Here is a 16,757-nt window from a genome sequence, read left to right as displayed (position 1 = left end):
TCCCTGTCAGGCTTATGGTGCTGTGGTTCACGAAGTCTTTATAGCGCTTAGTGAATTTGAGGCAAGAAAGAGACTGTGCTGAGAGAATTCAGTAGTGTGACTTTGAAACAAAGTTGTTGACGAGTATTGTCAGTTTCAAAGTTGTGCAGAAAAAGGTGGTTTATACCTTGCAGCATTAGATTCTTACTAAAATAATCTTTTATTAATCCTGTTAGCTATACTGCAAAACTGAAAGTCAGCTCAAGACCTTTTTTTTTTAAGCAGTTTTTGTTTTGGGATCAAGTGGTGCTTTCTACTTCCAAAATACAGGCAATCACTGAAACACAAAATGTTTGAATGAGACCTCAGACAGGAGTTTTTTGTTAGTTCAAGTTGTGTACTACACAAAGGAAATTACAGTGGCTGAAGAAGGCCAGTAAAGAATTCTCCCACTGTGGCATAACATACAAAACTCTGCTTCTCCCCTGACCCCCCCTCCTTTTTTTTTTTTTTTTTTTTTTTTTTTTTTTTTTTTTTGGTACTTGGCAAGAATGATAAACTCCAAACACCACTCTTGAAGTGTCCTCAATTTTGCTGCTGCAAATAGCACTGTCCCAGTTGTAATTACTGTCTCATAAGTACTTAGGTGTTAATATTCACCACACTAATGCCTGGCAATATTTATTATAGTCAAGGATATACTGAAATAGAGCTCAGTGAGTAAAATTGAGCAGATGCTATGATAGTTTCAGGATCAGAGTAACCTGCCTATATAAAACCAGACAACTTTTAGCTGTCAAAGGTGAATTCAAAATATTTTGAGGCAGTATGTGTATTCTATGGAGAAATTAACCATTTAAAAAACTTACCAGTTAAAAATGCTGCTTTTGCTAATCTGGCATTCAAGAATAACGCTTGTTGGTGTTTGGGTGTTTTTTGCACTTTGTACATGTGCTATCTCTGAACTCATGTAACTGTATATATATGTAGGTGCATATCCTGGTAATGCTTCAGGTTCAAATAATGTTAATTTCATTGAAAACAAAGGTATAGAAAAGCTAATGCTGGAAAATGCAGCATGAAAAGTAGGGGGATGAGTCGTCTAATGTTACAATGATCTGGTATGAAATTAATGTCCTAAATAGATTGTTCTAGTTCTTTTCTAATATTACAAATACAGTAAGTTTTGTTTGCTTTGTCTTCTCTGAAAATCTTCATCGGGCAGCAGCTGTGTTGGTCACAATGAAAATAATTTCTGTATTCATTTACCGTGAACTTTCCTGGACTACCCAATTCTGCTTTGTATCAGTAAGATTTTCATCGCCAACATTTTTTATCATTCCTTAAGCAGTCATGCATTGCTGAATCTTTTTACTTGATGTAGCTGGGCAAGAAGCCAGAAATTACTGGTTTTTCTTGTCTTGTAATATTGTGTTATTGCTGTTTGTCAACTCAGTATATAAAGTTTCCCATTTCTACTCAATGAAACTCAAGTGGTGAATCTTAATTAGTATCCTTTACTGGCAGAAGAGCAAATAAATCTATGTACAAATAAACTTGAATAATGACAAAACATACTGAAGTTGACCATATGTGTTGAAGATACTATTAAAAATCAATTTTGGTATATGTAAATTAAACTGCATATATTTCAAAGAAAATTGCATTGCTGACAGGGTGCAAGTTACCAGCTTAGCACCTGCAGTCTCAATTTACTGAATTGAGAAGCAGCTTCTGCAGGCAGATGTCTCTTCTACAGATGTAGAAAGAATATTTTCCTTATTTCAGTGTGTTTAGCTTGTTACAACTCAATGTTAACCCATTTAAAATTGAGATGACAGAATGAGAGTTAAATCAAAAATCTTGTTATTCTCAGAGTATAAAAATAAAACAAATTCTTAGATTCTTTAAAATCAGTCCATCCTGCTTTCACAGAATGTTCTTCAATGACAGACATTTGCATGGTTGGGCTGTTTGGCATCTTCCTTGGCTTGGATTAATTTACTGTCTTTTTGTCTGTTTTGTTTTTTTCACTTACTACTCATATCTTAAAATAGTTAAAATTCCAGCTGTGGGAATGGACAAGGTTCCATATCAGTAATTGATGCCATCCTCAGGGGACTGAGGGCAGTTCTGATCTGTTATCTCATGAATGGTGGCTGAGTTAAGTCACAGTGACAGTGTCTCTGTCATGAGCATGAGTGAGAAAAATCTGCTTTTGGATTCGTGGCACTTTTTTTAGCATCTGTTTCCCTGCTGTGATAAATGGAGTAGGCATCAGTGTGGTGATACTACTTTGATGTTCAGTTAATTAAAACCCCCTAAATCTTCAAAAAGGTTTAGAGGGGTCTTAGACAATTCATAGAGGATTTTCATTAAATATGTATGACTTTTGAGGACATTTTTATCTTATAGAGTGTCTTTATATAGTTTTATAAAACTTCATATAGTTTTATTTTATATAGTGTCTTTTATCCCAAACATGTCCCAATTCATGTAAATGCTTTTAAAAATGAGCAGCATAAATCAGTCTCTAAGAGTGTTTGAAGATGTTTGCGAAGACACTGTCAAAAAGAGTGTTGGAAATACAATGGAAATATTTTTTTATGTTTTGGGTGGGCTTACCAAGCTGCTCTATGGCTTCCCCTCCTCAACAGGACATGGGGAGAGGATAAGATGAAAAAGCTCATGGGTAAAGACCGGGAGTACACTTTCCAATTATTGTCACAGGCAGAACAGACTTGAGGATATTAATTTATTGCCAGTTAAACAAAACAGAAACAAAACTCAAAACACCTTCCCCCCTTCCCTGCTTATCACACCTTCCCTTGTTCTCAACTTCTCTCCAATTCTGCCAGCAGCCTGATCAGGCATGGGCTCTCCACTGGCTGCAGGGGAATCTCTGCTCCAGACCCTGGAGCATCTCTTCCTCCTCCTCCTTTTCCACTTACATGGGTGTCTGTAGGGTAGTTTCTGTTGGTTTTTTTTTGTTTTTTTTTTTTTTTTTTTTTTTTTTTAATCCCTCCTCTCTCTCAGCTGCTGTGCAGGCTTTTTTTACCCTTTCCTAAATATATTCTCACAGGGGTGCTACCAATGTCACTGGGCCCAGTGTGCTGGCCTCAGCTTTGGTGTGTAGTGGGTGTGTTTCAGAGCTGTGTCACACACAGAGGCAGCCTCATCTCTCCTCTCACAGTAGCTGCACTGTTGCCAAGTCTTGCCACGCTAATCTGATCAAATATTCTTGGATCAAATAGAAAGGAAGTAGTAGAACAGAAAGACCTTGGCAAAGCACTGCTAGTAGAATAGGCAGCCAGATTTATTGAGAAGTGTTCAAAGATGCTTCTGTTTCACCACTAATTCTCTGTTAGACAAAAAAAAATTGTGTTTCCCATTTAGTTTTGTGGCGAGATTCTTTATGGAAGCTGTAGATGATCCACAGTCATCCCTAGCTAAAACTCTATATCACAGCATAAAAAAATGGATTTAAGTTTTGTCTTTGTATGATAGTTGGACTTCGCTGTGATTGCACGTGACATTTTTCTTAGCTGTAAGGAGCACCAGTGTTGCAGTTGGCATATTAAATATTTACAATTTATATTGGAAATACAATTGTGGGCAATGCTGCTATTTTTCTTAGCTAAATTTTCCATCATGTCTGCATGTGTGTAAGAAAAATACCTTTTTAAAGAATTAGAATCAAGCACTTAAGACTTTCCTTTTTTCCTAGTACCAGTTTATTTGTGTTGAATGCATTGTATTTACTCTTCTTTGCCTTTCTTTCAAGGGAGAGACCTACCAGCTCTTTGCCTCGATGTACGGCAAAAGCAGCGCCTGTCTATGGAGACATTACCCCAAGAGCTGAAAGCGCCATTTCCTCCTGAACCTTCCCTTCCAATTCGAACCAAAACTGTGAAAGATTTTCAGTAAGTTATACTGGTGTTCCTGGAAGTGTGCTTTCTTCCTTTTTTTGGGATTCTTTTCATTTTGACCTAATCCGTACATTTCATTTTGTTAATCTCAAATGAAGAGACAGTTTCAGTAAGACTGGAAAGGAATTAGTCTGGGTATGATGGTGGGATTGATAATTCTGTTACTATGAAAACTATAAAAGTATTTCTTTTAGATTGAAGTGTTGTTCCACACAAAAAGAGGCAAAACATATATTTCGGAATTAGAAATGCAGTGAACATTTAATTTTGGAAAAGAATATATATGGCTTATTGTAGGCTGGCAAATCCCTTGCAATCTTAGGTGTTTTGGTTATCCTGGCAATTATTTCTCTCTTCCCCATTTGAAATGTTGTGCTTCCAGGGAGGAAAAGGAATGCTTTTTGATTGTTCTGTGTGTATTTGGTGGGAAAGAAAAAGAGGTATAAAGAAAAATTTGCAAAGAGGTGATCCTTTGCTGGTATTCAGGTGATCCAAAGACCTGAATTTTTTTCCATATTCAGATTTTTGTATCTATTGACTATTGCCTCTAGACAACCTGTGACAGTGTTTGTAAAAATCTTCCTTATATCTAATCTCAAACGACCCTCCTGCAGGTTAAAGCCATTAGCCCTTGTCCTGTCCATTTGAATCCCTAGCTGTGAGCCCCTACCACCTCTCCTTTTCCCCTCTCCCATGCTTGCCATCCTCCAGGCAGGGCTAGGTCCCTCTCAGTTGGATCTGGCAGCTGCTCCCTGCACTGAGCTAGGTTTGGATTTCCCCATGCTGAGGATTTCTTGCACAGCCTGCAGCAAAGCAAGAGGAAGCAGCTTCCAGGGGAAAGCCTTGCACAAGTCTGGGTAGATGATATCATTCTTCCATCATCCACCGGCACTGTAACCCTGCTGTAGAAGGCCACCAGATTTATCAGGCAAAATTTGCCCTTAGTGAAGCCACACTGACAGTCATCAGTGACCCCCTTTTCATGTGCCTAAAATTAAGTTCTATTTGAAAAATTTTAAAATAGATAAAATTTTGAGGAAATCCTAGTGAATTTGAGTAGTTTAGGAGCCCTCATGCTTAAATTGCTCTGAGAAACTTTATCATGTCAGTGTAGCTGCAGCTTAATTGTGTTCTGTTCTGCTAATTATTTGTCCTAACACACTGAACTGTGACATTGTGAATTAACATTTTGAACAAAAGACATTGCTCAGGTGTATCAAACACAAACTATGCTTTTGTTCTCTTATAATACCATGATCTTTAAATGACAAGGAAGAGATTAGAAATATAGGGATATTGTACTTGTCTGTCTTCTAAGTGTGCTTAGTGAGAAAAGCTTAAAGTTACAGTGCATTTTGAGTCTAAGTGGCTGGAAAGATCAAACCATTACCAGTATTTGAATATATTTTTTCTAGGGATGATATGGAAAAGTCGAAGGCATCAGGAAATTGGAAAGCTGTACATAATTTTTATTCTACAACTTTTGATTCTTTCTTGGAGATAAATGCTGCATTTAAGGTACAAAATAATTCCTAATACTATTTAGTAATTGCAGTGTCTTTGTGTCTTCAAAATGTTTCCAAAAATATGTTAAAGGCTTTCAGCCAGGTATTCAAGGCCACTAAGATAATTTTGTCATGATCTCACCTGCCTTTTGTAGAAAATCTGTTATTGCATTGATGTATCAATTCCAGTTTAAGAAATTATATTTCAGGCTTGTGGAGCTCTAAAATTCCAGTAAGTAGTTTGTGTGTGTGACACTGTGACTACGTAGGTACTTTCTACACAAATTACGGTTTTAAAACCTCCAAGTTAATGCGGAGGCCGAGGCAAATCTGGAAACAGAAATTCCCTATCCCTAAAAAAAGGTGTGGTATAGGCTGTATAATAGCTGCTCATGTGCTATGATGACTTGGTTTTCCTAGGGAACAGTTATATTTGTGTTTCTGAGTTCATGCTAAATTATTATTTCTTGCCTATTAAAGAGCAAAATGTGCTTATGATATTAAATATGGATGATAGGGCCTGAGCCTGGACAAAATAGCCCATGAGCTTTACTTTTTTTAACAAATATTGAATGCTTAAAGTTTTGCCTTTGTCTGACAGTGGATCAACAACAAAGATGAAAGTTCAGTGTAATTAATTATTTGAAAACCTCTTACATTTTTAAAACAGAATGGCACCATGAATATGTGTGGGATTACTATTGCTTTGCTCTGTCTTTAGCATACTAATTAAAGAAACTTGTATTCTTATGTTTTGATATGAAAATCCTCATATCTGAACATGTTTTACTAAGCTTGCTGTTAAACTTATATTTTCAAAGATAGCTATAAAATATTCAAAATACTTCATGTATTATCTAACTTACAGAAAGATACCAATTCTCCATTTAATACCATTGAGGACTCTGGAATCGATGCAAAATTTGTGAATGTTGTCTATGATGCCTTATTAACTACTGTAAGTAGAAAAAAGGATTCATGTTTTATACCATTTATACCAAGTTTTTCCTAGATAGGCATGGTTTCTGAAGAATCTCTCAAAACATACTTTAAATGATCCCACAAGAATTGTCACAGAATCATGACAGCTGCTCTAGTAAAAGAGGAGGAATTTTTTTCCTACTGGTAAAGCATAGTTTATATTGTGGTAGTTCTTAAAGACTGCCTATCTTAGAGATATTACATGGCTGTGATGGGACTGCATGGTGGGAAATAAAGAAAATATGAGGATGGGGATAGTAAAAAAGTAGATCCTGTATGCAAAGGACAGGAGTAGTTTAGAAATTATATTTACAGGGTTTAAGTGTTGAAAGGCACTTTGACACAACCCTATAGTCAGCATCTCTGAGGAAGATATTTAGGAGCTCAGCGTCCTAACACAAAAGACTTTTAGCTGTCTTGAAATGCAAGCAAAGCAGACTTTCTTGTTTGTACCATATCTTGTATTGAATATGCATAATTACTTCAGATATGATTTTTTCTCTCATTTTTTTCGTAGCCTCAAGATGTTCAGAAGTCAGTCCTTAAAGGAATAATTAATGGTCTACTACAAGAATGGACAGGGTAATTATAATAAATATTTGCATCAGGGCTATGCCAGCACTTAAATCTGCTATATGTTTTATCTTTATTGTTTTAGGCAAAGAAACAAAATGTGATGCAACTTATTTGATGCATAAGAACTTAATTGTTTTTGGCAAATCTGCTGAAATACATCTTGAACTCTCTAAGCTGGTATTGAAACTTTGGGAGGCAGATCCGTACTCAGCCAAGCATTCTGTCACCAGATCTCAGCTACTTGTTGCCAGGGCATTTCTTTGGACATCTTAATTGTGAGATGAATTAAGGAATTTAACTAGGGTACAACTTATTCTCATTGTCCACCCTCCAGCAGCCACTAGGACAATTCCCTGATCCACAGTTTGCTTAACGATACTGTTCATGTGTGGCAGCACCACAGAAGTAGCAGCGCAGGATGCAGAAGGGGATAGCCCAAAAGCAGGAAGATTTTTGGAGATGCAAACATCTTAGCATGAAGTAATAGAAGTGATAATGAATAGTGTAATTAATAAAAAGGTATAGCAAGAAGCAGTGGCTTGCTGAAACTCACATGTGACCCAGGTCTTGGCTACCCCTTTCTCCAACTTATGCTGCTTTTTGTGCTGTTGCTGCCTGTGTTTGTGCTTGTGTAAAAACCTTGATAAACATGAAGAAGTGCAGAGGCTGTAGCGGTAGAAGCGTATGGAGAATTCTTGCAGGAAATATCAAAGAGCAAATAAACTCCTTTATGGTGTCACTTGAGATAGATGATAATGCAGAATTCCCTCTTTGGAACACCTCTGACTCTTCAATTCTGACCTTCTTTTGGCCTTCTATCATGTTTCAAAAAAAACAGATAATAAATAACCTGCTGCCTTTAGAGAATTGCCAGAACTTTAAAATGTCCTTTTCAGTTTTTTGAGAGCAATAAAGATGCTTAAATATGATATTCTATACATATTAGCAAAGCAAAATAAAATCATCCATTACTTCATGACTCTTAATATCTGTAAATTATGGATCTATATAGTTCTGTGTATTATTTCATTTGTTCATAGGCCACGAACAAAAGATGATCTTAGAGCATATTGTATACTTCTACAGGTAAGAAAAATGCAGTATTTTTATGTAAGTATGTGTCTGCTAACTTATAATCTATAAACCAGTATACTGTGCAAACAAGATAGTTTGTGTAGCTGAGATACTTCACATCCAATTTCCTGTTGTAAGAATGTATTAGAAATATGGAAAAAGTGTAATGCATGATGGGAATGGGAGCTTAGTGGAAGACAGTTGATGGGGAAAGGCTGCATAGATTAAAACTGTGCACTAAAATAGACAAGTAATTTTTTCTTTTTATTCTCTGGGTTGAAAGAATAAATATTTTTATCTAGTTATTTGTTCTTATGTTGTCCTTATTCCCAGATTTGCTTTATTAGGGTCCTGTGACTCTGAACGTTTCAGTATATGCACTTTCTGATATTGCTGTAACTCTGAAATGTCGCATTTTATCCAGTCTATCTGGCTGACTTTCCCCAGTCTGTCTGACTGGTTATGATGTCTGATTTCTTTCTGTGGTCACCACTTAGCTTTGCTGCTATAGTTGGCTTGCATTTCCCCTTTATATTTTGCTAGTGTATCTAACACCTCGGTACACAAAGGAGCAGTTTCTGCTGTTATTTGAGGATATCAAATGGCAGTTTAATTTATTGAGACAATAGTTTTCTTCTCTGGGGTGGTATATACTAGCTGTGAATTTAAAAGAATATCTCCTGCTGAAACGAGGGAATGTGTGAACACGTGGAGTAGAGGGAAAATCAGTTTGGATTGATACGGGATAGACAGGAGCTATAATAATTTATATTACTGGTATGAAAAGCAAATCACTTAGAGGAGTGTAGTCTGTGTTACAGTGTAAAGAATAATCCAGAATATTGAGTACTGCCTGTGGGCATTCTTCTGGGGGAAAAAAAAAAAAAATCTTACTTTTACAATACAGCAGTTATGTATTCTTTATTTGGCTAGAAGTTGTGAGTTGTTTTTTCCCATAGTTTTACCTCTGTCACAGCTATTTCCTGTGTAATTGTACTGGCAACAACAAACATAAGAAAAAATCCTAATGACTTTTTTCACTTTATGCAGTTTATTAACCTAACACCTTTTTTTAATCTTTTTCAGAATCCTCAATTTAGTAACACTTCTACTTATGTCATCTATGCTCACTTGCTAAGACAGATAGCAGCCTTAACAGAAGCTGACCATCATTTCCTAGTGCACTGGTCTAAAAAGTAAAAAAACCCAACAAAACCCCACATTACAAATTCCATTTCTAGGGTTACAATTGTTACTGTATTTCCACTGATGTTGACTGTTTTACAAATTATATGAAAGTTAATTTAATTGACTAAAGAGATTGGTTTTGTTGCTTTCAAATACATGTGGACATAGTCCACTAAGTGATACTGATTTATAGATGCAAAATGTGTATAATGCATAAAAACTATTATATTTATGCAAAAAAGCCTTAATCGTAAAATGACTTATCAGTTACTTGTTGATAACACATGCAAAATAACTTGTGTCTAAATTTTTAGTTCTATGTTTACATGGTATTATTAAAACAAATATCTTTATGATCTTTGTTTAAATAAAATTTTATCTTGCATAACTTGCAAAAGATACTGTAATGTTCTTGTAATGTACTGAAACCACAAAGGAGCTAGAGGCCTGGCTTCCTAGTGCAATAGAGGTGGTGAGAGAGTGCTTAGGGCATTAGATTTGTAATTAATTGAAATGACTCTAATAGCACCTCACTAAAAAAGTCGTATGGGGGTAACTGCCCAAAGAGCAGCTCCTAAGTTGGTATGGAGCTTGCCTTCCATGTACTGACTGAGCAAAACGTTCAGTTTGAGATAAAAACAAAGTTTGGCCATGTTTGCAATTTCCAAATCTCATAGGAAATCTTAATTAAGGATTTTCTTCTCTGCAAGAATGGTAATTCAATTTTGCTCCCCCTCCCTATGTCCAGATTTGCTTAAAATTGTGGTAAAATATTACTTCATTGGAACTGCATTTACAAATGAGGTTTCCACTTTTGGTTAAGGATGCAATAGACATATCAATGTTTTTAGTCTTAAAGCGTGTATTAAAAATGGAAACCATCAAAATAGGAGAGCTGTTGCTTAGTAGGGGTTATTTTAACATGCCTACACATATATGTGTATTGTTGTGCTATTATCGTAGTGATGCAGCATGTAATTTAAAATGAGTACATGGCACAAATATCTGAAGCATATACAACTTTTTATTTAAGAGGACCATGCATCTCAAAATAAATCAGAATTCCTCAGCGTTCAGAGTGTGGAGTGAAATAGATAAGGATTTTTGTTTTGTTTACTAAATATCAAGAACAGATGATTCTGTTCTCTTTTTTTATTTTTCCACAGACTTAAAGAACATAGTTAGGGATGCACTGAAGAGACTTACCATGTGTCAATATTTAAAAGCATGCTTCTTCAAACTTTATGTTTGGAATTTTGTTTTTATGTACAGGAAAAAAGCATTTAAAAATAATTTAAACAATTAAAATTGAATTTATAATTTTTAATGAAGGACAGTTTTTAAAAAGCATTGATATTTGATAACAAACTCTAGTGTAGACCATGATCTCATGAGAGTAAGTGCAGTATGTTTGTTTTAGGATTTCACAGAAGAGGTTCAAGCAGGTGGTGGAAAGGTTACTGCAATTTATTTCTTTACGGCTGTTTCCTGCAAAACCTGAAGAGTTTCCACCTATGGTGAAATGTACCTGGTGGATTCCATCAGCAACAAAAGTCCTGTCTTTATTTAGTAGGTATTTTTCTTGAACTACATAGGCATATGTATGTTTTTATATGTATATTTGTGTGTGTTTATAGGGTTTGTTTTATATATACACACACATATTGGGAGAGGACAGTTTTTACTGCTCCTCTTCTGGGGGAGAGTAATAATGATGGTGGCACAGTACAAACTACTATAAAATGCTAAAATGTAGTAAACAAGAGCCTTCTGCTGGTAAGTCTTCCTACTTGCTTTCCAGTACAGGGTAATTGCTATGCAGTGTTTTCCTGTGACAACTGAAGATTGTTCAAACAGAAATCCATGGAAGTAACCAATGGTTAAGGTTTCCCTTAGATTTATAAAAGAAACTGTCTTAAGCTTGTAGCTGCCAGAATTTCTCCTGTAACTCACCTACCCCCACAGAACTATTTAGCATTTAAAGGAAGGTAGGCAATGCATGTGCCTCTTGCATCCAAAACTACACCTTAAAGAGAGTAAATCCCTGCTCGGTTCAACACAGAGCACAGCAAATTTGACTACTGCAAATGTAAGCCTTCGATTAGATTAGAGCACTTACTTTCCCCTTTTTAGGAGAAGGCAAAACCACCAAATGAAAATTAAAATTGGAATTGAGATATTTTTTCACTGACAATTTAAAACTTCTGCTTTAAAAGTATTCTGCACAGTCCTGCCTGTTGGAGTTAGGCACGTTAGCACACCTGTGTCTAAACCCAAGATGTGTTTATAGTCATCTGTGAAAGAGTTGCTTGTTCCTTAATTCTGGAAAAAGAGCTATTCAGTCAGTCAAAAGACACTACTTTGTGTCTGACTGACCAAAATTAAATTATGCTGAAGTGTAAATAGAGAAACTTACTAGCTGTTTGACATTTTATAAATGTCATTATATAATGACATAGCTTAAATGTGAATTGACTTTCTTCCTTTGGTGAAATACCTAATTTTTGTGCAGGTCTAGGTGGTATACTGTAAAATACTTGAAATTATATGGATTTCTTAAACACTTTAATTTATCAAACTGCTTTTTCATCAATTTCAGCAGAATATAGCACTCTTAATCCATGAAATCTTTAGTGTATGTCAGTAAGGAAACCAGAGTCAAACTGAGGTTCCCTTATCATAAATGGGCTGAACTAGAGATTTACTGTTTTCCACAGTAATTAATGTGATGTCATGTAGTGTTATGTTGTAGCTATAGTTCTGTAGCTAAGTTACTAATTTTTTGTACTATTTTAGACTTGGCGTAAAGTTTTTGAGATCACTGGTGCTCATGATGCTGAGAAATTAAATGTGCTGAATCTAGGCATTATTTTAAAAGACTTTTGTGTTTTCTTTGTAGATGCTGCAAATAGTCTGATTAGCCCTCCTATTATTTCATATACGGATTTTTATAATTCTACACTTGATCATATTGATCTTATGGAAGAATATCATAACTGGCAATGCTATGGGAATTCTCACAGGTAAGAGGAATAACTGGTTGTTTCTTGTTGAGTAGTACTTCAAATCATTTTATCAATGCTAAGCATATCTGTATTAAATGTAGTGGACATATAGTGTCTATATATGCTACACATACCGTTTATGTGTATATAGATCCACGCTAAACACTGTATTATTTTATTGGAAAAACATAGCTGCTACTTACTTGCTACTGCCTGGATGTGAGATTGACTGGAGTAAATCTCATTCTGCCTTTGCAAACTAGAGAAAATATGTAAATTATGGATGATAATAAAGTAAATTTAATAATTATTGGCATAGGCTTCTGACTGTGTCTTACTGCAGACATATTTTAGCCTCCAATAAATTCATAGGCATTTTCCTTGCCTTCAGCAGCAGTTGGGGAAAACTTGGAGACCATAGTTTGCTCCACTGAATCAGGTATTTCAGGCTACTCTTCAGTCTGATACCTGATAGTCTACTTGAGAAGGAAAAAACCTAACTAAACAAAACAAACCACAAAAAACCCAAATGACAAAAGATAAGTACTATTAATTTCAGTTTCTAGCATTATTTGGAAATAGCAGTTTGTTCTACTGAGTCAAGTATTGCTATATACAAAGTGAACAACCCAGCAGCTATTTGCAAATCATTGTCAGTGGAGGATTCAGTTACTGAATGATAATTCACTCCTATAGTCTTAAAATGAAAACAGTGTGCTAGATGCTAGAAAGAAAATATTTAGTCTTCTTTTCTCTTCTTAGGTTTTCTTTCTGTCAATACCCATTTATTATTTCTATAGCAGCAAAAAAAGTTATTATTCAAAGGGACTCAGAACAACAGATGATAAGTATTGCACGGGTAAGTCCCTCAATGATAAATGTTTGTTTCTGCCATTGGTTCTTTATGAGTATTTGTTAGACTGATGTTACACATGACCTGTTGTTACAACTTCTAGTATTTCTGATTACCCTGAAAAAGAACTTAAACCAGTTTACTAGGAAGGTCTACAAATGTCTGTACTGGGTTCTCTCAGTATTTTTTTCTTTTTGTGTACTTAGTTTCAGGATCTTTATAGGTGGCAGTGTTTTAGAGAAAGTTATAATACTTGACTTACTTTTTTTCCTCTTTTGAGAAACCAGCATAACATGCTAGCATGTTAAATTAACATGATGATTAAGGAAAAAAAATTCCATGAGAATTTTGGACTATTTTATATTTAATTCTGTGGAGGTATATTGTCATTGAAGACCAAGATTCAACAGTATCCTTTCAGGTCATGGAAGAGGTACTGCTTCTGGGCAGCTTCTTGTGTTTGGAAAGAGGCATTGTCTGCCTCCCTCACTGGCAGTTTTCTGCAAGTGATAGGTGATACTCTTTTCCTCAGTGCTCTATGTGGCAGCACCACTGCCTATCCATTCCTGTCTTGCTGGCTACACCTTGTGAATTGAAGCATAAGCCAATTTCCAGAATCTTATCGGTATATTTTTAACAATTTGGAAAGTGCTACCTTCTTGTTAAACCTCCCAAGAAGTTAGTTCAAATGTAGTGTAAATGATATCTGCAGTAGGAAAGAAATTTCTCTCCATCTCCTAGAAGATACTGAAGCAGTTACAATGTCAGGGAAATGTCTTTAATACACGATACTGAGAAATTTTTACAGTTAAGTGTGACACCTTTTTTTAAATGAAGATACTGCATGTGTAATGTTTCTTTTTTGTTCAAACAGCAAAGCCTTGTGGATAAGGTCTCTCGCAGACAGAAGCCTGACATGAATATGTTGTTCCTAAATGTCAAAGTGAGGAGGACACACCTTGTTAGTGATTCACTTGATGAGGTAACAAAAAAAAAATTAAATTATGTGTTGCTGTAGAGTAGCTATTGTTAGATTTCAATTTGTTTCATTATATTTGAATCTTTTGCACTAAGAGCTTGAGAATATAACTACATAATACTAAACAAAGATAATTTAATTACTGTCAAAATTGCAGCACTGCAGAACAGATTGGGTTAGACATTTTGAAATTCATTTCCTCTGCTCATACTGCTCTAAAGCTAAGCCCCTAACAAAATATATGCTTGCACATGGTGTGTTTTTGTATTTGTAATTGTGTGTTAAAAACACAGTGCACAATTATCAGTTCCTGTAGGACTTGAGTCCATGATAACAGCATTAATAGTATGTGACTAATCACTAATGAGGTTCTGTCCTAATTCTTGGAAAAATTTTATTCTTTTCCTTCTCCATCCTGTAAGAATAATTTGGGGCTTTCTTCTCTTAAATTCTTTTAACTAATTATTTACATTCTTCAATGTATTCTTTTCTTTTTTAGAAATAAAACAGATGTGTCCATTAAAGCAGGCAATTCTTCAGTATCCACTGAACCTTGCTAATTAACATTATTTAATGAAATTTAGTTCCCTTTCTTTCTCAACATTGAGAACAGTCTGATGATACTGAAAAATAAGTCCAGGTAGTGAAAACAACATCAAACAAATTCTGATTACTCATGTCATAAAATATAAGTTCAAACTTTATTTTCCTATATTAAAACCTGTCTATTTTTTGGCCTTTTCTCCTAAGGCAAAAGAAATATGTTAGGTAATATTGCTTTCTCTCATTGTGGAGTTTTTTACCACTAAAACAACCAAGAGCAAATTCAAATGTTTTTATAGTCGAAATATTCTCCTATTTATTTCCAGTGTTTTCGTCTGCCCGTCTCAGAGATGAGTAAGAACATATTATTTATTCATATTCTCAAATTTATGGGGAATGGCAGGTGGAAAGGGAAAATATCTTACTTTTATTTTAAATTTAAAATAATAATTTGTAAAGGAAAATCACTTCAGCTTGTTTCAAATACCACAAATACCTTTAGTTATAAAATTTATGTAATAGGAATTTACTTGAGCAACTAACAATGTAGAGATTGTTTTATCACATGCATATTCTTGACTGGTTTAAACACTTTCTCTGGGGCTGGACAGTAATTAATGGTTTAAAGAAAGCTTTCGTAGAGACTCAGTGTGAAAGATCACTGTTAATTTTAAAAGGCTGTCATCTAATTCTGTGCAAGTTTTTCGTGTACCTGCATGAAATGCTGTCTCTTAGGATAAAGCAATGAAAATAGCTTGTTGCCATTGTCCAAAAAATAGTTGTAAAAAGCAGCTGATACTTGCTGGCAGGCAGCTTACACAGAATCAAATGGTTTCAAATATTGAAAGTGTTAGTTTACTTCCTTATTTCTAAATATTCCCAAATTATCTTTGAGTACTTTTTTAATTTGTCATTTCCTCTTGGTAGCAGATCTTCTGTAAAAGGTAAAAAAATATATAGGTCTGAAATATTCTGGACAAACTCCAGTGCATTGTATCCAATTGCTTATTAAGTGTGTTTGTACACCACCTAACTTCTTTTCAAGTCCAGAGAGTGACACCATGTGCAAAGTAGCTGATGGTGTGAAGTAGTCACAATTGTCCTGCTTCTGCAATTCAGTCATTGTTTTAATATAGTTTTGACCTATTAATAGAAAATTATGCAAATTAATGGTGTAAGCAAAGCGAGAACAGTAGAGTACAGGCTGAGGTGTGTTCTCTATGGCTAGTGGAATTGATAATATGTTAAATCTCCTTTTTCTTCTGCCTTACCTATTTCACAATAGCTAGCAAGGAAGAAGGCAGATCTGAAAAAGAAGTTAAAAGTCACATTTGTAGGAGAAGCTGGTCTTGATATGGGTGGCCTGACAAAAGAATGGTTTCTTCTTCTGATTCGACAGATTTTTCATCCAGATTATGGTGAGTTCTTATAATTCTTTAGTACAGTGTGAGAATTCGTTCAGACTCTATGTAAGCACTGCTCAGCAGTAATGGAAAAGTCTTTGCATTATAAACACTGTTTTCAGCAGAAATCCAAAACATAGCATTGCTAATAGCTTAGCTATTTGCTATGAAGGAAATATCTCAGCCTAAACCACCACATTGGTTTAGCAAATATTCAAGTGGAGACAAGCCCAAATGTATTGGTTTATAATTTACTATCCTTCCCTATTTCTTCATGTGCCACATTTTATCTTCTGCCCTCAGCTGTCTTCATATTGTTAGTGTAGGGAGGGAGTTTTTCTGGTTTTGTCAGTAGCTGTGGTTGGACGCTGTTACTGTGCTCAGTTCTGGCAAACTGCCAGCCTTGGTCTCCCATGTATCAATGGGGGTATTTTTTGGTGCTGGTAGTTGGTTGCACTGAGAGTGGCTGCACATTCTAGTACTATTTCTCTGGCTAGGGTGGGGGGTAGAGGTTAGTTTTTACTTGAATCTTGGTCATCAGACATTCTGTATGTGGTATCTGTGTGGCCCGTATTCTTAAAGGGGTCTGGGGTAGTCAGAAAGGAAAGGTCCTTCATTTAGGAGCAGAGACAGTATAGGCAGTAGCCTGAATTAAAAAACCTGCCTCTGCTCTTACCAGGACCTGTGAGCCTGTAAGGACATTTCATGCCTAAGGGGAAAAACATAAGAATTTTTAATTAAA

At 35.4% G+C, this 16,757-nt stretch overlaps 1 protein-coding gene across 1 annotated transcript in view; it reads left to right on the top strand.

The window, feature by feature from the left end:
* Positions 1-16,757, top strand: part of HECTD2 (HECT domain E3 ubiquitin protein ligase 2) — a 33,956-nt gene that overhangs the window by 5,451 nt on the left and 11,748 nt on the right. The window contains exons 3-13 of the mRNA XM_066323857.1: positions 3,764-3,902; positions 5,324-5,426; positions 6,282-6,371; positions 6,912-6,976; positions 8,011-8,056; positions 9,131-9,240; positions 10,653-10,801; positions 12,132-12,255; positions 13,000-13,096; positions 13,965-14,072; positions 15,898-16,030. Of these exons, the coding sequence (XP_066179954.1) occupies positions 3,764-3,902; positions 5,324-5,426; positions 6,282-6,371; positions 6,912-6,976; positions 8,011-8,056; positions 9,131-9,240; positions 10,653-10,801; positions 12,132-12,255; positions 13,000-13,096; positions 13,965-14,072; positions 15,898-16,030 (1,164 nt within the window). The remainder of the gene's footprint in view (positions 1-3,763; positions 3,903-5,323; positions 5,427-6,281; positions 6,372-6,911; positions 6,977-8,010; positions 8,057-9,130; positions 9,241-10,652; positions 10,802-12,131; positions 12,256-12,999; positions 13,097-13,964; positions 14,073-15,897; positions 16,031-16,757) is intronic.

Source organism: Sylvia atricapilla, chromosome 8 (genome assembly GCF_009819655.1).
Source record: "Sylvia atricapilla isolate bSylAtr1 chromosome 8, bSylAtr1.pri, whole genome shotgun sequence".
NCBI lineage: Eukaryota > Metazoa > Chordata > Aves > Passeriformes > Sylviidae > Sylvia > Sylvia atricapilla.
Note: the sequence above shows the minus strand (reverse complement) of the source record. Positions and strands in the feature narration are given on the sequence as shown.